This window comes from Anser cygnoides, chromosome 1 (assembly GCF_040182565.1).
Source record: "Anser cygnoides isolate HZ-2024a breed goose chromosome 1, Taihu_goose_T2T_genome, whole genome shotgun sequence".
NCBI classification, from domain to species: domain Eukaryota; kingdom Metazoa; phylum Chordata; class Aves; order Anseriformes; family Anatidae; genus Anser; species Anser cygnoides.
Genome location: NC_089873.1, coordinates 12,580,654 through 12,603,602, shown reverse-complemented (window position 1 = coordinate 12,603,602; position 22,949 = coordinate 12,580,654). Strand labels below are relative to the sequence as shown.

Genomic DNA, 22,949 nt, shown 5'->3' with positions numbered 1-22,949 from the left:
CTTCAAGATTCCCTAGTACAAGAGATACATGGTCATAGCGGAGAAAGACCAGCAAAGGGCCATGAAGGTGGTGAAGGGACAGGAACATCTTTCTGGAGAGGAGAGGATGAGAGAGCTTGGACAGTTCAGCCTGCAGAAGAGAAGTCTCGGGGGAATCAATATATGTAATAAATACCTTATGGGACAGAGGAAGGCTTTTTTCAGTGATGTCCAGTGAAAGGACAAGAGGTAATGGACTAAAAATAAAAACTGGTAAATTTCATATGAACACAGTAAAAATTGCTTTTAATATGAGGGTGGTCAAACACTGAAACAGGTTGCTTAGGTGTGTGGTCTCCATCTGTGTAGATATTCAAAACCCAACTAGTCATGGTCCTGAATAACCTGCATTAGCTGACTGCTTGAGCAGAGTAGTTGGACTAGATGACCTGAAGAAACTCCTTCCAACCTAAATGATTCTGTGATTCTGTGAGTCAGTGATCTGAGGATGATTGCTCCACAGTTTGTGCCAGACAGAACAAGAGTAGAAAGAATGTCTGTCAGTCAGATAACAGATAGCCACAGCAATGTCAAGGTGGATGTCACTGAATAATATCAGGTTTACTGATATAAGTAGACCTGAAACCTGACCCATACCTGTCAGGCTTCTTTTGCAATCCTAGGAAATTTTACAGCTGACTTCCTTTAAATTTATGCTCATTAGGGCCACTGATGAAAATGTTAGCTTGTCTCTGTATCCACACTCTGTAGGCTAAAATGTTACATTTCACTGTCCTCTGTTTGAAGAGGCATCAACCCTGGAATATATTCCCTGTTCTGCTAAAACTCTTATGGGATAGTAAACATGTCTTTACCTGCAAGAGAGGATCACCTCATCTACTTAACACCTTTAGCATATGCCCTGTAATTTACAGAACCCAAAGTTAAGAATTGAAGTCCTCAGTATAGAGAATAGAGAAAACTGAATGTCTCTAGGGGTTGAATAGAGAAAACTGAATGTCTCTAGGGGTTGATTAAGAGCAAGAAGTTATACATTTAATGTTATATAGTGTGGATAACCTCCCAGTCACACAATGTTTTTCCTGGTGAATTTCTGACTCATTCACACAATGAAAATGCACACTTTGAAAACATTCCGTGATAAATAGCTATTCAATGCTTATTTTTATCTGAATGCTGTGTCTTCACGCCACATATCATGCAAACTTTTGCAGCTGACAGAGCAGATGTGCTGTAGAAAGGTTTTTTATTCCCTAATCAAAGAATGCAAATAAAGTATCAAAAGTAGCTGGTTTGTTTTACCTTCTTTTTCCTTGATGACTTATGTGGAATGGGACCTACAAAATCCCTCTGAAATACTCTATCTCAAAAACCAATGTAATACTTAGCACCCTCAATATGAAGGGTGGCAAGAATGAGATAAAGCTGTGAAGGAAAGTAATTATTCTTTAAATTGCAGTTCAACTGTACAAAGATCACTATAAAAATATATCACTACACTTTGTCCAAACTCTTTTTACAAATGAAGATCTTACTGACAATCTGACAAGTTATGGCAGCACTGAAAGCTGTGGAAACTGTAACTTGTAATTAAAACAACAAAAAATCCAGTTTTTATATATCATACTGTAAGACCAATATATTTCTGAGTGCAAAAGCCTGTTTCCTGAAAAATAGTACCGTCTATGTAATGTCAGTTTCTTTCTGAATCTTGCCCATCTAATCAAAGTGCCACACTTCAATAAAATGATGTCTTGAGCTTATACTCACTTTCATTGTTAGAAGACACTACATTAAAAACAGGCTTTGTACAAGCCCTGTGACATTAAGGTAAATACTCCAAGCAATCACTCTAGAAACATAAGATGAGGAGCTGATGAAACATTCAAAAACCTGAATGATTTGCCTCAGACTTTGCCCTTTAATTTTATTATGCCTGGAGTGATTTCTCTTTTCCCCCATGTGATTTTCACAGGCAAAATCACTAGTGCCAAGAGTCAAAATCAGTTTAGGATGCAATAAATTACTCATAATTAATCAAACTAAAAAGCATATGGAATTTAAGCAGAGACTGCCTAACCCAGAAGACTGCAGATGCAAGCTCTACCCCAGCTGATTCAGCCTAATCATCAACTCAGAAGATAATATCAACTTCTCATCTCACAACCCCTAAAAAATCCCACTCCTTGCTTCTCTGAGCTTGTGTAACAGAGTAAGGAAAGAGGGTTACTGAGGTTACTAGTCAGCTTAGCTTCCTTGTGACACAAAGCACCTCCTGTTGACTCTATTCCTATTAGAAGTTCATGCGTTACGCTTAAGAACAGTCCCAGTGAGGAAAAGTCAACAACCTTATCCCTCCTATGCATAGCAAAACAATACCTTTGCTTTCTCCTAATCAACCAACTGTACTGTCTTCATCTCTAGGGTCTTGTGTTATCTAGAAAAGCCTTCTTTGATGTTGCTAGTAGTCTCTCAAATAGGGATTCATGAAGTAGCAAAGGATGGGCACTACTACTGCAAGGATATTAATCACAGAATCATAGAATGGTCTGGTTTGGAAGGGACCTTAAAGATCATCTAGTTCCAATCTTCTGTCATGTGCAGGGACACATTCCACTAGTCCAGGTTGCTCAAAGCCCCATCCAACCAGGCCTTGAACACTCGCAGGGATGGGGCATCCACAGCTTCTCTAGGCAACCTCTTCCAGTGCCTCACCGCCTTCAAAATAAAGAATCTCTTCCTTATAACTAATATGATTCTACCCTCTTTCAGTTTAAACTCATTACTCCTTATCCTATCACTGCACTCCATGACAAAGAGTCCCTCCCCAGCTTTCATGTGGGCACTTCTTTAAGTACTGGAATGCTGCTATACGGTCTCCCTGAAGCCTTCTCTTCTCCAGGCTGAACGACCCCAACTCTCTCAAGCCATTCTTCATAAGAGAGATGCTCCAGACCTTCGATCATCTTTTTTGCCCTCCTCTGGACTCATTCTAATCATCCATGTCCTTCTTGTGCTGGGGGCCCCAGAGGTGAATGCAGTGCTCCAGGTGGGGTCTCATGGTAGGAGAGCCGAGCTGTGGGAGACAATCACCTCTCTCGCTCTGCTTGCCACACTGTTTTTCATGCAGCCCAGGACACGGTTGACTTTCTGGAATACAAGCACAAATTGCCAGCTCATATTGAACTTCTCATTAACCAACACCCCCAAGTCCTTCTCCTCAGGGCTGCTCAAAAATCCATTCTCTGCCCAGCCTGTATTTGTGCTTGGGATTGCCTCAGCCCAAATATTGCCAGGTGAGGTTAATGAAGGGGATTCGTTAAATAACGTTGTAAGGGGAATTCCTTCATTTCCATAATTTTGATTTGTGTCTTTTCTCATTCCAGCTAAATTTCACCTCTGAGTGTATAATCATGCTCATGTCTTCATACCATCTGTCCCCTTTCATATTTTTACTGCAGAATCAGTCAGAGTTTTAATTTGAATTTTCATTGATCAAGAGATTTTCATTCTGTCTCAGGCAGAATCGAGGTTTTCCAAACATAATAACAATTTCAGCAGTCTACAGGAGGTTTTATTTATTTATTTATTTATTTTAGAAGTGGAGTTTCTGTGCTAAACAGAGTAGTTTCCCAATATGGCTGGGAAAATATGACAATGAAATGTGTGCTAAGGACTACCAACAGAACTAGTTGCAATCAAAATTTGCGGAGATAAGTTAGATTTTTTTCTCAAAGCAGTCTTGGTTATAAAGGTATGATAAGCCAGCAGCTTTTGGTTAGGTCTAAATCATAAAAGCAAACTTCTGTCTGACATATCCCAAGTGAGTGAGGAAGATGTTCGTTGTCAGCTCCTTGGCACACTCCTTGTCCATCTGGAACAAGTGGATAACTTTTCTTTATTGATGTGATGGTGGTGCAGGATCTGCTTCACAGCCTGTGTCCTGTGCCATGGTGTTTCTGATATGCCTTGCACATACTGGGCAAGGGAGGAGGAAATACTTGCACCTTGCCTCTTTATAAAAGTCTTTCACAGTCTTACCATAGAAAACCATTAATAGGATATTTTGTGATAGTAAGCAGCCTACATAGCCTACTACAATACAAAATAGCCAACTAGCTTGCTTTAGAATAACTCTTTTGGGATTTTTATAAACCAGACTGAATATAATTCTCTTTAACAGAGTGTGTTAAAAATGCTGACAATCATTGTTCCACACCAGAAGCTGTGTTTTAAAGTTTTTTAGGTGGGAACTAACTGTCCTAGTAAATCTTTAAGTTGTAAAATCATTCAGTTTTCCATTTGTATACCAGTAACCTAATATAATATATTCACTGTTAATCTGGGCAAGAAGGCAACTATGAGCTACACCATTTCCAGATCTTCCCAGTGACGTGTTTTCCACTTCCTTAGAATGAGGGGACACTGCACTCACACTCCTAAGAGACATTCAATCATCACTGTGTTTTTCTATCTTTTAAACACCCATTTCCATTGGCCAACCCAGGTAAGATTACCAGCACCTTATTTTTTCAGCACAACATCCATCCCTCCTCCCTTCCATACCAATTTTCTACACTGGCTCTGCCATCCCACCTGCATGTCTCCTCACTCAAGTTATCACTTCCTTTTTCCTTGTTCTTGCTAGCACCAGCTGTTACAAAATCCCTTTGTACCTCCCCGCTGCTCCTGACATGCCCTAAAGAACTAATTATATCCACACTATGACATCACCGATCTTATGATTTCATACTTGTATCACATTGCTGGTCCATGGAGACCCACTGCTTGACATTCTGCTACAGGTTTTTTTTTTTGTTTGTTTTTCCTTTTTGTGCTTCCCCTACCAACTGTTTTCATCTATTGTTCTTCATCTTACACTGCAAACGTAAATTCCTGAGGGAAAGGCTGTCCTTTTCCGTCTGCTTTTACAGCACCTAGCCAATGGCTCCTGGCTTATGCCTGGAGCTCCCTGACACCATGTAAATACAAATAGCAACAAGAAATAAGGTCAGTTTGATTCTTTCATTTAAAGCTCCTATAACGTCTGTGTTTCTTAGGGGAGAACATTCAACCACACAGAACACAGAAGAAGAACTGTGTCATTAGCCTACAGTCACCCTCAATATTTGTGTAGAATCCTACATATATATATTCATCCATAGACAAAAAAAAAAGGGGGGGGGGGGGGAGGGAATTTGATTCCCTTTCACCATTTTAAAAGTTCATCAGGCACATGCAACTCATAAGGACTTTTTGTTACTGTAGATTTTCTCCTTGAGCCCAGAATTCAGTGATGGAGTATGTAGTGTAACTTGGGGGTGAACCGAGATCATAGCAGGATATTTGTCTTTGCATTCCTCTGATCTTCAGCAGTCTTGAGAATGGTCTAAACTAGGTCAGACACCAACATGTTGCGGTCGTGGCTAAGTCACACCCTATCTCTTCCTGATGATGACTAAGGGAGATTAGACTTACAGTTAAAAGAGTCTGGAGAGAGAAATCTAAATTCTGAAAAGCCTATCAGTTTTCAGACACTGAGGTACCTTTTCTTATGCACTATTTTCAGTGTATATTGCATTTTCCTTAGGCTATTCTAGGACTTTTCTGCATCAGTCAGATCTTTTAAAGCTTATTCTATACTCAGACTATCTTTTTCTATCTGCATGATGTGAAATAACTTTAGATGTCAACCATCAACTGGACTGCTATGTTGTATTCTCTACCAACATATCTGTACTTGATTTTTGACCCTATCTCCACTACTTTTACTGGAAATACAAGGAGACAAGGGGAGTCTTCCAGTGGCCAAAATAAATAAATAAAAAACATATAAATAAATACATGCAAAGATGTCCTGATTCTTTTATTTACACAAGGTAAAACAGAATAATTATATTTGAAAACAATGTAAACATAATGTATGGATTTCCCTACACAGGAAATGTTTTGTTTGTTTGTTTTTAATATATTTATTTTTATGTTTCTGTTTTTAATCAGAAACTGCTTCACTTTGAAACACAATCACTGCTTTCAGTGCTTGCTTTTTGTTGGCCTTTTATCTTTTTTTAATTAGCTCACTTGGGAAGTAATGTAACTGTATTGCAGAAAAAGTTGTATCAGTTTGTACTTTGCGTAGCTGAATCCTTTTTTTCAATTAACCATACAAATTCTGGCCTTCCTCAGCCACTTATATCTTGATAAGAAACAGCCTATTCCTTTGTTTTGTCCTAGCAGACAACAAGATGCACACTTTTGTTCACCTATGTGTAATCCTAGATGATTCTGTGATTCTGTATATCCACCATAGCAACCATGAACAGGGTTGCATGCAGTACTGCAAAGTCCTAGAATATCTTGCTATTGAAATGCAGTAATAAAAAACAGATTTCAAAAACACACTACCCATCCCAGGGTCATAAACAGGATTTTTTATGTCCCGCTGCAAAGTAGTTTCTCATTAAAGTATAGAAATACAGAAGATACAATACAATCCTTGCTAGCATACAGAAGTCTTATGTTGGATTTATAGAACGTTGTATAAACAAGGGAGGAGTCTAACAGTCACTTTTGTTCCCAGGGAACTCCTTACCACATGTGTGTCAGGGAGGCAGAAACATGGACAGGCATCCAAGGAGAAATAGAGAAGAATATCCTGAATACACAGGACAGAATTAAGAAGGCCAATAAACGGCTAGAGCTGTAATTGATGAAGGACATCAAAGATAACAGGAAAGGCTTCTACAGGTACAGCAGCAGTGAAAGGGAGACTGGGAATAATGTAGGTGTCCTGACCAATGTGGTAGGTGATCAATTGAGGGAGAGCATGTGTTATAGTCTCATAGCTCAGACTGTACAGAGTTTGACAGTGCTTTTTTTTTTTTCTTTCTACTACATCTTATCTTCTTATCTATGTTTAAACTATAGCAGCACAACACATACTGCAAAGTTCAGTTGTTCAGTGTTCAGATACATTCAGAAAGGTATAGGAAATGCCCACATTAACTGGCTGTGCTCTGTTTCATAAGAAAAAAAAGTTGAAACCTGATGTGTCACACAGACAGCACTAATAAATACTGTACCAAAGCAGAAAATACTACAGTACAGCCTTTAATTAATCCCTCTAACTAATGCAAATATATTTCTACTAGCTACTTTTAACTTTTCTAAGAGATGAAATTTGGATCTCCACCTCTGAAGGTTACTCTAACTTTTAAATCATATCATTATGAGAAAATTTGTTCCCAATATTAAACTGAAATGTTCATCTTTTCCAGATACATTACATTAGCGCTGGTTACTTATTTGACCAATTTTGAATTATATTTATACATCCACGGGGCTCACACATTTTAAATTCTCTGAGCTTCTCAATCATTACCCAACAAAGCTCTATCTGATGAGTTCTCTAAATTTATTCCCTATAGTCTTCCTGGTAATTTGTATTACGTTTGCCTGGACACTTCAGTTTGTTAATACATTTCTGGTAGTGACTGCACAGAATTTAAAAAAACTAGGGCATGTCTTGGGCTGAGCTAAGTTATGGTCTACCCAGCTCAGAAAAAAAGGATGAAGGCTAAAGTCATTTATTGATTTCTCTGATGCTGAGATCCCCTTGGTGCTGATATAGTTTTGATATAAAATAAAGTACATTGCTAGTGGTTTCAGTGGGCCTGTTTGTGCAGAAAGGCTTTTTGAAGCTCACTGACCCATACAAAATCTGCTTTTTGGCACCCGGTCCTGCCCTACATCATGGAAACACACATGAGCAAAGAAAAGTGTTGTGTGCCCGGGGAACCTATAGCCAACTGATTTCCTAAAGACATTACCAGCTGATGTGATATAAAGTGACCCTGAGCTGACAATAAGTTGCTCTTTGTGGTGGACATAGAATCTTAACAGAAAATAAATTAGGTTAATTGAACATCCACACACACTTCTGCTGAGCTACGCAGAATTATCCAGCAGAAATATGTGGTCTACCAAACCATGTGTGACAGTGGCTACTCTCTGACCTTGTGCCTAATACAACTGGTAGAAAGCAACGATGAACACTGACTCAGGTAGAGCATCAGCCTGCATCCTGGGATGGTCAGAAATGCTGCTCTGGCAATCTAGAGCCCTGAATCAGGCAGCAGAGTTGTCTGGAAGGCTACCCAGGGAATTCAGTCTAGTGACTGATTTCATCATAGCCCAGTCATGCATCCCTATCACAACCTACTTAATATGAGCACAGATCAAGTCTGTCCATGGTCATCCTTGGTACGACCATCCAGTGGGCAGGGCACGTGAGCAGAAAGATACTCTTCTATTTTCATGCGTAAGAATAGTGACGTCAAACTTCAATTTCCTAGATACCTGTGGGAGTATGTTCGACCTATACTGACACATATTGCCCAGGTGCCACTTTTTCATGTCAGATTTTGATGACATCTAGATGTCATCTTTTCCGATTGCGTGTGTTCTTGTGTGGTAGGCCCAGACTGACCACACGCTTCTGGAAGAATATTTGCCTATTGATATGGCTTGCAGTCTTGACTATCTGTAAGCCTTCCCCAGCTAGCAGCTCAGTTGCAGTGCACCAGTCTGCTATGGTGAGATGGTGACTTGCTGTGGGACGGAGATGGGGGTAGGAACCCTCTAACTGTAAGCCTTGCTGAAGAAGAACCCAAGTGTCAGGAGTGAGAATATCATGTCAGGACCACTGCCCTCACCTCACAGCCAGGGCAGCAGGAGGCAAGCAGTATTGCTTGCTAAAGAGTTAGTATTTTAATGCCACTGGTGTTCCTGTCTGTGGATGTTAGCTAAGACAGAAGCCTTATTTCCTAAAATAGAAGTGACCACGCACTGGGAATACCAATTATTAAAATAAGGAGCATTTATTCAGCTTCCAATTTCGAACAGAATGGAAGTATGCATGCTGTCACACTAATCCTAGATTTCAGAAAGTTTAAAAAGGCACTGCAGAAAGTGTGCAAGTTGACCTTTATATTGTAATAGAATAATTTTAAAAATGTCTCTTTTTAATAAAAAAATACGTTTATTCCATTTCTATTTCTTCTTTGCTACTTCATTTGGGAAAATGGAAAAATACTTACATGAAACTTTTTTGTGTATGTTTTTCTTGTGTTTTGTTTGTTTGATCAAAGGAAGTAAATCTGATGCCTTAAAATACATTAACAAAATTAGAAAGGATTCTCTATAAATGCTGATATACTCACTGGCATTACATTTTAAGGCTTCTGAGAGTTTATATTTTTGAGGGCTATGCTTCCAACTACTTTTTTTTTTTTTTTAAAGAAAATAGAGTAAATAGTGCTTTGCATTTTATATTTAATGATAAGAATGAGATTCAGATCCCTCTGCTGCTTCAAGTGTAAGGGGGAAAAACAACAAGGTGCATAAAATCTTACTAACATAAAACAGGTATAAGAATTCTATCAGATCATGAAGCTACATACTATATTTAAGATTTTTAAAACTAGAAGAGGTGAGATTTAGATTAGATATAAAGAAGAAATTATTCACTGTGAGCGTGGTGAGGCACTGGAGCAGGTTGTCCATAGCAGCTGTGGATGCTCCATCCCTGGAAATGTTCAAGGCCAGGCTGGATGGGGCTTTGAGCAACCTGGTCTCCTGGGAGGTGACCCTGCCCATGGTGTGTGTGTGTGTGTGTGTGGAAATGGGTGATCTTTAATGTCCCTTTCAACAGAAACCACTCTATGATTCTCTGATTTTATGATTTATTTATTTTTTTTTCTCTCTCTCTCTTTTAACCTGAATGGTGAATGGTCATATAACCACATTTACAGGTTCTCTAAATATGATAGTGAGAAGAGGGCATCATATGGATAACAGATCTACCACTCTGAGAGGCTCTTGCTGTTGCGAGAATGTGATCTTTACTCTAAAGTATCTCATTGTATTCCTCTATGCCCTTGAAAATACTTTCTGCTGGTAAATACACGTCTTTTGAAAAACTGCTTCTATTTTTGTCTTTACACATCTTTACCCTCAATCCCTTTGTTTACCATTTTAAATCAGAACATTTCATTAACCACCATATTAAGGTCTTAGGAGGGTAGTAATTTATTATCCTAATTTTCATTAATTTCCTTTGTATCCCTTTGCTGTAGAGTGCTCAGGATGTGCTGCTCATGAGGTGCATGCAGCAGGGTGGTGTGTGTGTGTGTGTGTGTGATTTTGAATTTTCTGTAATTTCTTACATGGAAGATGGAATTAAAACCACTGGAATCAAATACAAATGGTAAAGCCATTGTCACCACAATACAGTAATCAATAACTCTATGTTCATGTGAAGCAGTCCTTAAGTCATACTTTAAATCTGCAGATCATAAATTAGATGTTTATTGACAAGCATTTGTTGAACAGAAGGTTTAAAACCTGACTTTTGTCTCTGCACAGGCTAAATTTGGCTTGGAAGACATCAGTGAATGAAAGTCTGTCCAGAACTTCATGTCTCCTTGTTTATGAGGACTCTGCACCTGTCAGGTGAAGGAATCAGAGCACTTTGGTGTGTAACTTAAGTGCCAGTTTGTGGGAAGAGAGTCACTGGGAAGACCTCAACTTCAACCCACGATCAATTTCCATTTCAGCACAGTAATGGTGACACAATTAAAAATAGGAAGCTGACCCTCTGAAAATGTTTCTAAAACAACTGAAAGTTTTTAAACCTCAAATAAACAAGAAATACAGAATATTAAGTTTTTACCAACAAGATGTACTCAGCTGTTGTGGTTTAACCTGGCCAGCAGCTAAACACCACACAGCCGTTCGCTCACCTTCCCCCCTCCCTCTCTGGGATGGAGGAGAGAAACGGGAAAGTGAAGCCTGTGAGTTGAGATAAAGACAGTTTATTAAGACAGGAAAATAATAATAATAATAACGATAATAGTACTACTAACAATAATGTGTACAAAACAAGTGATGCACAATGCAACTGATCACTACCCGCTGACCGATGCCCAGCCTATCCCCGAGCAGCCGGCCCCCCCACCCCGGCTAGCCACCCCTATATATTGTTTAGCATGATGTCAGATGGTATGGAATACCCCTTTGGCCAATTTGGGTCAGCTGTCCTGGGTCTGTCCCCTCCCAGCTCCTGCTGCACCCCCAGCCTGCTCGCTGGCAGGACAGAGCGAGAAGCTGAAAAGTCCTTGGCTTGGTCTAAGCACTGTTCTGCAACAATTAAAACATCAGCATGTTATCAGCGCTCTTCTCATCCTAATCCAAAACATAGCACCCTACCAGCTACTAGGAGGAAAATTAACTCTGTCCTAACTGAAACCAGGACATCAGCCTTTGTTTATTTGTTTAAGAACTTATTAAAAACCGATAACTGGGATAATAAGAAAAATGCAGGTAACATTTAGCCTTCTGCCAAATAATGCTCCATTAGTCAAAAAATATGGAAAATTCTGTCTTCATGTAAGCCAGTTGGAATATTACCATAGACTTCAATGGGTCCAAGGGAAGTCCATGGTCATGTAAGTAGTTAAATAGCTTCAACAAGCTTTGAATTTTAACCAGTGAAAGAATTTGAGATAATTCCAAACAACCAAAGAAATGATTAAAAGTGAATTTGGGATGAAATTAATGGTACAATAACTAAAATGATTGCTTTTCATTGGATAAAATTAAGGACTATTCTTATATTAAGAGTAAATATTATGTCTTTGCTAAAACAACTGTTATGGAGGTTTTCTGAAGTACATAAAAATTCATTAGAAAAAAAGACTTCTTCTTGGTACGTTATTCATTGATGTGCTAGTTAAATTCATTTATTTTCATAATTTTTCCATATCTTTAACAGATACGAACAAACTTTTCTAGGTATGCATTTCTTATAGGGTTCCACGTGACTAAAATCCCTCTTACATTTGTGTTTTTGCAACGCATATATGTCCTTTTATCACCAAATTCAGATTATCAAACAAATTTCTTTTTTCTCAAAGTGTGTGTACACTAAAAAATTATTATTTCTGGTACTTCTACTCTATATGTTCCTTTTAAAAGGTGATTCTACCCTTAGTACGCATTGCTCTTCAACTCTTACGTTATTAATACTTTGTAATGATGTCTCATAATAATCTTCAATCATGTGCCTTAGCATATTTAGGTTTCAGAGTATTATTGAAGCTGTTACATTTCTGTTTATGAACACTGCCATTCTTATGCAGTATACATTTCAAGAACATTTTCTGTCTACTGATATGCTGCACTGGCTAAGAAAATTTGCTGATCCAATAAGGAAATGGGAACAGCCTATGAAGTCAGTGATCCATGAAGTAAATAAGACTCTACACAAGTTTTGACGTATCAGAGAGATGACAGTATACTGAGACAACCTTTCTACTGGAGAAGTGGTAAAAGACAATGGTAAAACACAAATATACACACTCCAAATAATTTATTTTGGTTTACTTCAGGCAAACACTCCCTGCTCCCAGCAGCAAGGTATTGGTGAAATTCACTGAAATTTAAATACAAAATTAGAACTTAATGACAATCTCACTAAAGTTAATGAGACTTGGACTGCTAATTTGAGTGAGAATGGAAGAGAACCTTGTATAATTCATTTTTTATCTCATTCTGCATTGAATAATATCACTCAGATTGCCATGGAACTTTACCACAGGCAAGCTGCAAAACATGCAGCAACTGTCTATTGCTTTAAGTATGCTTGAAAGAATTCATGTCTATAAACATGGCTTGGTCTTTCCAGCAGTTGCTCAAAAAGCCACAAATAGAAAAGACAGAAATAGTCATGGATTTGTCCCTACTGAAATTAAATGAAAATATTTACAAGATGGGTAAAAATGTATTTAGTTTAGTCTTTATCATGAACTTACTGCTGCTTTTCTACAACACTTTGGAATCCTGCAGTCATTTACATTTGTCACAAAAGTGGTAGACAAAGAAAGGCATATTCAAAGTCCATGTAGGGAAGAGGATATAGAGCATCCTATTTTTTAAATCTGAAACTTTTATAAATTCAAATCTATTTAAAAACAAACAAACAAGTAAATAAATAAATAGAAGATTTTTTTAAAGTGTTTGAGAAGACAGAAGTATAGAAATATTCTTCTCTGAGAATATAAACTGGTTTTGCCTTTGAATTATACCAGGTTCAGGTCGTAATTGCAACTGTTATTTGCATGCACTAGAAAAAAAAAATCCAATTGGTAACTGGTCTTTTCATTAGTATGAGAAAATATCCTGCCTCCTAAAAATACCAAATACCATAGGTTACAACACAAAAAGTCAGTGTCAGGTAAACCACTTGGCTTTCTCATCTAGGTTACATGGTTATTTCTGATTCTCTTTAGAATTCATACAGTTGAAGGTAAATGAACTGAATCAGCCCTAGTAGTTGCTAACTGGTGAAAAACTACACACATACACAGAATCTGATTTATTTATTTATTTTATCTCAATTTAATGAGAAATCCCTTCTTGTTAGAGATAAATTAATCCATAACGGTCATGGTTGTATAGTCAACACAAGGTAACTCAGCTAAACTATAAAACTTAGTTAAATACAGAATGATCTTTTCAAGAAATATCATGCAAATCAGTATCTGCAAACCAATCTATTAACAGAGGTGATCATTAAAAAGAAGACTGATTGGTTTCAGAAACCTGATATTCAGTGCTGATAAGGAGAAGAAACTCGGCTCCAAGAACAGGCACATTCACATAAGCTGCTGATCTATGGAAGGACTCAAAAATCATCTTCTCTTGGTGGGGGAAATTTTCTTTGCTCTGGTTGTTATGATTGTCAACAGTAGACTTAATCACTGAAGACAATGTGCTCAGCAAACTTGTGACCGAACGAACAGCAAAATCCTTCCCTGAGGAATGTACTACAGTCATGAGGAATTAATCAGGCAAATGGGGGGATGTAACTTAATAAGGTCCTGGCCAGACATCTCTATGGGAACAGGAGAAATTGCATCTGTAAACTATGAATATTTTCTAATAAATTATATATATATACTACTGTAATACATAGTTAATATATTATATATTATTTGGCATAATACACATATTCTGACTGTGAAACATTAGAGTCAAAGAAAGAATTCATGCAGAAATTGGTAAGTTGAGATCATTTTGGTTTTCCTTCAGTTTCTGACTTCCTGACTTCAGTGAACTTGTCATCAGTGATCAGAGAATGATATGATAGACATTGTGTAGCCATGACTTTGGCCCTGTCTTCAGCTAGGTCCCCAGCCAGCCTAAGGAACTATACAGACTTCCCCAACCGGTATTTCACCTTGCTGTCCACTCAGCTCTGATAGCTAGTATTAAAAGACACCTCTCAGTATCCCTCGAGGGACAGAAGAGCACTGTGAATTAATTTAACCTAGCAGTTCAATCTCTACAGACTTGCTACAAACTAATGAAATTACATGGTCAAGCAAAGACAGACTATGCTTAAGCTCCTTTAAACTTAGCTTCGAACACCTAAGGTAACAAAAAGGTTCTTCCAGAAAGGTTTGTTACTTAATCCATGTCAGAAAAACGTAAAATTGTGGTGTTGTACTTCTATTAATATTTATAACTTCTACCTATAACTACCTTCTAACTATAACTTCTAATTTGGTGTCAGACAGTGGGAAAAAAGTAGGAAAGAAAAAGAAGATATATTTTCCTTTATTTGACCTTTGTTAATGGAAATATTTGTTACAATTTCTGTATTGATATAACTCTTTATGAAAATTTATTTACTTTCCGGTGGGTACTTTGTGCTGATTAGGTGAGAAGGGATTATTTTCTTTCCTGATATTTATAACACAGCTAATGATTTTCTTTGGGGTGAATAGCTTATTTATCTTCAGATGCTTTCCTTGACAGGGACGAAGTCAGGACAAAATGTCTTCATTGCGTTTTCTGCTGCAAGGTAAAAATATGGGGCTGCTTCCTGTAAGTGGTTCTACTCACATAGCTATTCTCATATGTATAGGTCATATTTTTCATAAAAAGGGTGTTCACTGCCATTTTGCTTTCAAAATTGAAGACTACAGTAAAAGGATCCATCCACTATTCAGTTACCTTAAATACTAGTACATTTCTAAGAAGCATGAGGTTTAAATACTGTAACAATTCTGGTTTTATTTAAAGGCTCTGCCATGGTAGTTTCACTTTCAGGATAGCTATGTTTTGGGAAAGATTTGAATCAGATGAATCAACAGTTCTTCTGGGGATCCTTCTCTACACAAAGTTTCTTGTTCTTTGCCCCATGTGCAGCTATTTTTCCTGGAGTCACTAGGACAGCTCCTATCCCTCTGTCATATTACAAAATTATCTTCCCAATAACTTTACAAAGCTCATAAGAGACGACAGCAAATCCTTCCTGTTTTACTTAAATAGTGCTGCTTCAACCTCTGATATACATTGGTATTTGCAAGATCACACATGCAAAGAATCGTCAGCTTTACAACTGATTTCTGTTTTAGAATTTGTTTGTCCTATGTTAGAAATGGAGTTGATAGCTTAAAATTTGTGGAAATATCCTTGGGTATTTGCCATAAAGAAATAGTATTTCTTTCCTATAACCGTAATCAATGTATTATCTTGTTTCTCTTAACTCGTATAATATGCTAAAATTACAATGCACCCATCTGCATTTAAATTTCACATATGAAAATATTTTCATAATTGCCATATGGCTCTTCACAAATGCCTGGTATCAGTAGAAATGACACATTTCTACATATATCACATGGGATATCCCAATGCAATTCCATCAAATTAGAAAAAAGCATAATGGAAAGATGAGACAGATTTAGCAGTAAAAGTGTACTTACCTTCATATGTTCCACTTTCTAAGAGAGCACCACTTTTCTCCAATTCCATAAAATCTTCAACAGTGATGAAAATATAGTCCACACCAGGGACTTCCCCCTCCTTATGTGGCCTTGTGGTGCCTATTAACAATAAGAAAGGTACGCTGTCAAATACATGACCTAAACGTAGAATGATCTTTTTGAAAGTTTTGAACAATTTATAAAGAAAACTCTACAAACAACACAATATGTAGCACATCGCCTTCTACAGAATGTCTTTCAAGACCATACAGTTACATCTATGGAAGCCTACAGAGTTATATGAGATGTATGTGTAAGGCTGAGATAAACACTCTTTGAACCCAGATCATTTATTCTCACTAATGAAAATGTATCATATTGTTATTCCTTTTACATTGCTACAAAGACCAGGAATTCAAAGGTAACAGGACTTTTTAATGTGTATTTTCTGTAGCTTCAAACAAAGTGTTGTCTACAAATAATCCATTCCATGCTCTTTTAAACATTTATTTAGTACACAAAGTAATAAATATGTAAGTAAATGTATAAAGGTTATGTTCATACTGCTTGTTTCAGTTCCTTAAGTGGACTTGATAAATGGATAAGATTAAGAGAATGAGTGATTCAGATCACCTGCTAACTGTGCTGTCAACCTACAGAGGTACTTAAATTTAGTTATTGCCTCTATTGTCATCTCTGGATGACAGAGTTCTATAAATGCCGACAGAAAATATTTCATACATGGTGAGAAATGACTCAGCCTTAGCTAGGAGAAGTTGAGATGTTAGCAAGAAAGAATCTGAATTTCATCTAATTTCCTAACTGCCCATTTATTTATTTATTTATTTTGTGACTAGGCTATCCCTATTTTGACTGAAACCACTAAGTACAACTCAAAACTCCATTTGGAGATGGGAGAGTTAGAGGTCCTCCTCAGCTTCAGAGTGTTTGACACATATTAATCAATTCTTTCCTATACTGTAGTGATTGCATCACACTTGTAGGGTTTGGTTTCAAGATTGTTGGCACTAGGAAGTGGATAGGAACTAAGTCTTCCATTTCCTGGACAAAAGTATAACATCACAATGTTTTGCAAAAGACAGTGTCTTTTCCTTAGTTATTAATCCACTTAATATTAAACACTGTATTCTGACTCTCATATTATGCATTAGTGACTCAGGAATCTGTTCAGGTCAGAATCTATTTCATCTACTTTTTGATGCATATTATTCAGACACCTGAATTTAAACCCAAAGAGTCTTTTTTTTTTTTTTTTTTTTTTTTTGAGGGGGGGGAGGGAGGAGTTTATTTGTAAGAGTAAGAAAATTAAGTGTAGTTGTCTACAGCTGTTTCATGTGCATGAACTATTGAAGTCAACAGAGATCTTGTCAATGGTAGAAGCAATAGAGCTATTCATCTGCCTACCTGCTATGAGTTCAATTCATTTTTCTATACATAGGTCTCTTTTTGTGTCTGAGATATCTCAAATGTCTACATAAAGGCAGTAGAAATACAAAGGCATATGGCAGACCCACATCCTTCTGGAACGGAAACTGGGAACCAAGGAGGATACTCTAGGGCACTTCACTTACTGCTAGGATCCTGTGTTTAAGCAACTGAATTAAGCCCTAAGACGTAGGTCTCAATCTCATACTGAATTCCACTCTTCATTTAGATCTAATGGATATTTCTGTGTGATGAACCGCATTAAATGTGTCATTTTTTCTCACTGACAATGACAGGACTCCTGTGCTCCTGGTGATTCCTACTGGCTGGTGCTTGGCTTTGGTGAAGCACTGCACAGTTATCCAAACTCCTTGTTGTCAGTGAAGACATAAAGACATAATGGTGTTTTAGTTATGTTATCTGAACTGTTCATTGTAGGCACTGCTTCTCAAAAGCAGCCTGACTGGCTATGACAAAGACCCGAGAAGAAAATATTTTAGTAGCTGTAGTGTGTTTATGTGGCAAGGTTTTGGTACCAGGGGGCCATAGGGGTGGCTTCTGTGAGAAGGATCTAGAAGCTGCCCCATTTTTGGTAAGGGCCCCACAGCTGACCAAAGCTGAGCCAATAAGTGATGTTGTTTTGCACCTCTGTGAGAGCATATTTAAGACAGGGAAAAAAAAAAAAAACCCACACTGTGCCACACAGCAGCTGGGAGAGTGAGAGGAGTGAGGAACAGCCTTGCAGGCACCAAGGTCAATCAAGGAGGGGGAGAGGTGCTCCAGGCGCCAGAGCAGAAGTCCCCTGTGGCCTGTGGTGAGGACCATGGTGAAGCAGGCTGTCCCCCTGCAGCCCGTGGAGTACCACGGTGGAGCAGGGTTCCACGCTGCAGCCTGTGGAGGAGACCACAGTGGAGCAGGTGGACCTGCACTGACAGAGACTGCGGAAGACCCCTGCCGGAGCAGATTCTGGGCCACACCTGCAGCCCGTGGAGAGGAGACCACGCAGGAGCAGGTGACCTGGCAGGAGCTGCTGCCTGTGGGGGATCCAGGTTGGAGCAGTTTGCTCCTGAGGGATGGACCCCGTGGTACGGACCCATATCTGGAGCAGTTCCTGAAGAGCTGCTGCCTGTGGGCAGCCCACGCTGGATCAGTTCAGCAAGGACTGCATCCCGTGGGAGGGACCCCACAGCACAGGGGATGAGAGTGACCGAGAAGGAGCAGCGGAGAAGAAGCGCTGCAGACTGACCACAACCCCCATTCCCCCGTTCCCCTGCGCCGCTCAGGGGGAGGAGGTGGAAGAGGGTGGATGGGGGGGAAGGTGCTTTTGGTTTCTTTTCTTTGTTTCTCACTTCTCTAGCTTGTTAGTAATAGGTAATAAATCTTACTATCTCCCTACGCTGAGTCTGTTTCGCCTGTCATGATAATTACTGTGCGATCTCCTCGTCCTTATCTCAACCCTTGAGCCCTTTTCATCGTATTTTCTCCCCGTTCCTCTTTGAGGAGGGGGAGTGAGAGAGCGGTTGTGGTGGAGCTCAGCCACCCACCCGAGTAAAACCACCACAGTAGCCAACATCAGGAATATGTTTTTATAAATCTATAAGACATTTTCCCTCATTCCTTCATTAGTCTGATTTCAATTTCCTTTTCATTATAACATTTGAAGTAAAACTCTTCTTATTTGTCAGTTATCTATACAAATTCATATTTGTAGAAATGGGTTAAGTAGGATAATTACTATAGAATTTCTGGAAGGGTATGATTATAGCACTGAAACTCTTAAAGTGTCCATATATATGCTGAATTTACTCCATATGGAATATCTGACCGCTGGGGATGCAGCAGCATCCTCAAAGATCTCCAGTCTCTTCTGATAACTTTGCAGAAGCACAGGGATCCTGGCAAGCCCCTGAGCTCCCATGAGCTCTGCTAACAGCCCAGGCATCAGATGTTTGATCTGCATGCTGTCTCCTGAGAAATATTTCACTCCCAATGTCTATTGACAGGAATGGCAACTTCGTCATTAAACACAAGAGATATGCAAACTTTAGCAAATGAAGTCTGTTTTGTTCCTAGATGTGGCACTGGGAAGAAGCTGGCATATTAGACAAATACCTCTCATTGTTTCTTCAATAAGTTTTATGGCCAAATTAGGATTACCAAAAGTTTAACAATTATTGAAGAATCAGACAAAAATACAAATTACATAACACATGGAGGTGTCACAGAGTCACAGAATGTTATGGATTGGAAGGGACCCTGAAAGATTATCTGGTGCAATCCGTCTGCCAGAGCAGGAACACCTAAATCAGGTCGCACAGGAACACATCTAGGCGGGTTTTGAATGTGTCCAGAGAAGGAGACTCCACAACCCCCCTGGGCAGCCTGTTCCAGTTCTCCGTCACCCTCACTGTGAAAAAGTTTTGTCTCATATTTAAGCGGAACCCATTTTGGCCATATGCACCTCTTCTCCCTTGTCCCGTCATTAGATGTAACCGAGAAGAGCCTAGCTCCATCCTCCTGACACTCACCCTTTACATATTTATAAACATTAATAAGGTCATCCCTCAGTCTCCTCTTCTCCAAGCTAAAGAGACCCAGCTCACTCAGCCTTTCCTCGTAAGGGAGATGCTCCACTCAATTAATAATCCTCGTGGCTCTGTGCTGGACTCTCTCAAGCAGTTCCCTGTCCTTCCTGAACTGAGGGGCCCAGAACTGAACACAATATTCCACGTGTTGTGGTTTTGGCTGAGACAGAGTTAATTTTCTTTGTAGAGGCTCACAGACAAGGCTGTGTTTTGGATTTTTGGTGAAAATTGTGTTGATAACACACCAGCATTTTTAGTTGCTGCAGAGCAGTGCTTACACAGAGCCAAGGACTTTTCTGCTTCTCGTACTGCCCTGCCAGTGAGGAGGCTGGGGGTACACAAGGAGCTGGGAGGGGACACAGCAGGGCAGGTGACCCAGACTGACCAAAGAGAGATTCCATACTATGTGGTGTCATGATCAGCAATAAAAGCTGGGGTAAAGAAGGAGGAAGGGGGAGATGCTCAGAGTGATGGCATTTGTCTTCCCAAGAAACCATTACACATGATAAACCCTGCTTTCCTGGAAGTGGCTGAACACCTGCCTGATGATGGGAGGGAGTGAATTAATTCCTTGTTTGCTTTGCTTGTACCTGTGTCTTTTGCTTTACCCTGTGAACTGTTTTTGTCCCAACCCATGAGCTCTTGCTCATTTACTTTTCCATTTCTCTCCCCTGTCCCACCTGGGGAGAGTGAGCAAGCTGCTGTGTTGTGCTGAGCTGCCTGCTGGGGCTAAACCACAATAGGAGGTAATTCCTTTTCTGAGTGGAAAGTTGGACCAGATGACCTACTGATCTCCCTGTCAATGCAAATTCTCAGTGATTCTATGATAGAAAGTATTAATACACTGCATTTTTTGATTTTTATTTTTTAAATACCTATATATTCAACAACCTTATTCCACATGGATGACTGCAAAGTCTCATAGCAGGTCCAGCAACAGATGCAGTTATCCCTGCATTTCTCTACTTTGGTCTCTACCTTTGGCCAACTCATGTAGACTTAATTTTCTTATTGTCATCAATACGTCTCAGTTATTCCAGAACAGTGTAATGGAGTAGCTTTTAGATTCTGAAACTCTCTCTTCAGTTGGGATCTAGAGAGTGGACCTTTCTGCCCTCATGTGACTTGTCATATTCTTTCAGGTATGGTACATACATGAGAATGTTTGCATGTGCCCTGCACGTTATGAATTGAGTATTCTGTCTAAGCTGCTATCTTTCAGCTGAAATGCATATTCCAATTACAGGCTAATTCTGTATCCTTAACACACACCTTAACTCTACCCTGTTCTCCATTCAAATTACACACCACTGATCCCCACTTTAGGTAGCCATAAGATACCTTCTATTTAGAGCATCTGATGCAATCATTATCTAGTTCTATAACACTCTGAGATTTCAAAAAGTTCCTATTCTACTTCAAGATGAAACTAACAGATTTTTGTTGTAAAACAGAAAAAAAACAGAACTTCATTTTAGTGTGCTATAGACAGCAGCTTGTTAATTCAGTCTCCATAAACCCAGTTTCCCACTGATTTTGCTAGGTGACTAAATAATTAGCAGTGATTCTGATGTTTTCCTTTCTACATTTCTTTTGTGCCCCATAGCTTCACTAGGAATCCCAGCGTAGAAATGGAGATCCTTCATCATTAAGGTTGAATGGAAATGGGCAAATTACACAATGGATATTTTCAAGGAAAATAAGGTTTTCTATAAAAATGCTTGCCGTTTCTGCATGTACCTTCTATATATATTCTACAATGCCAGGAGACAATATTCTCACTCAAATGGTAACATGGAATGTTCCACCCTCTTTTCTTATAATCCTTGGGGAGTCTGCTTCAGGAGAGCTCTGTGTGGTGTTGTAAACTGAGTCATATCCTACAGGATATCAATCACCTCCAAAAAACGGAGGCAAGAGCAAACCATGATCACTAGCTGCATTTGTTCAGGGTGACTCTTATCCCAGGTACAGCACTTTCCATTCCCAACAGAATTTTATTGCTCTTGATAAAATCTTACTGAGTCCCATTTTCCTCCTGCAGCAGTCCTCATTCCCTCAGCCTGGAGGACCTGAGATCTTGCAAATGGTTAAAGCAATTCCCTGGCTAATGGAGTAATCAATAGTTATCACTTCTTTTACTCCTCTACCCTGGAGGAACTGAGTTGCTGCTATTAATACTTCTACCTTCTTTACACCTTTTTGTAAACCCCATAGGTTTTGCAATGTACACGTTAACAGATTTAGAGGCAGTTACTGGAGAATCTTAAATATCCATCAAGATCTGAACATTGAAGTCTATATATAAGAATCTTGTAGATCATAGACAATTTTTATTTTTCTTTGCTTTTAAACTAGAGTCTCTGTTCTTAATAGATTTTGCCATTAACTACAGTCATATAGACAGATAAGCAGGCCTGAAAGCTACAGTAATTCAAGAATTAAAACAAGATTAATTCCAAGCCTCATATTTTTACAGAATCACAGCAGCTCTTGCTATACAGAATCAAGGCTTAACAGGACACAGTTCCTACTGCTTATAATGTTTAGCTTTTTATTAATGTAAAATGAACATAGGAACCCAGTTACCATTTTGTTACTATGGTAACATAGGAAAAAAAAATCTTTGAATTCCATAATGAAAGAATATGATACTTTTAGATCTTGCAGGATCAAAAACAGCAAGGCATATTTACATTGTGCATATTTATGACAAATGCAATCTATCATTGCTGTTGAACAGAAGACACACAAAGAATAACTTGCAAGTAACCATGACTGGTATAAGTTACCTGATGGTGTGGAGGTACCTTAGAAATTGCAGGAGCTTGTACTACATTGTCTGTAATGATTCTGACTGTTCTTGACTCATCCTTGTCCTTGACAAGCTTTTATGAGCTTGTCAATCTGCAAGCCTGAAAAGACTATAAAACTTTCTGACGCTGACTCCTCCTACAACTGTTCAAACATAAATTTCACTTGTACATGCTTAAGACTGAGAGAAAGTCTGTGAGAAAGTCTGTGAGTAAAGACTGGGTCAGATCAGGATGAACAGTTCAGGAGAGACCTTGGCTATAAAAATGTT

The 22,949-nt window shown here is 38.8% G+C and overlaps 1 protein-coding gene and 1 long non-coding RNA gene across 17 annotated transcripts in view; one reads left to right on the top strand and one right to left on the bottom strand.

Moving 5' to 3' along the window:
• The window catches only part of MAGI2 (membrane associated guanylate kinase, WW and PDZ domain containing 2), a 771,534-nt gene that overhangs the window by 303,796 nt on the left and 444,789 nt on the right, over window positions 1–22,949 (bottom strand). For all 16 annotated transcript variants that reach the window (XM_048068443.2, XM_066990186.1, XM_066990188.1 and 13 more), the window contains one exon: window positions 15,834–15,953. In XM_048068443.2, the coding sequence (XP_047924400.2) occupies window positions 15,834–15,953 (120 nt within the window). The remainder of the gene's footprint in view (window positions 1–15,833; window positions 15,954–22,949) is intronic.
• On the top strand, window positions 4,881–10,512 carry LOC106035530 (uncharacterized). Its single transcript, XR_001206841.3, has 3 exons — window positions 4,881–5,010; window positions 6,581–6,747; window positions 10,426–10,512. It is a non-coding gene; the product is annotated as an uncharacterized lncRNA (long non-coding RNA).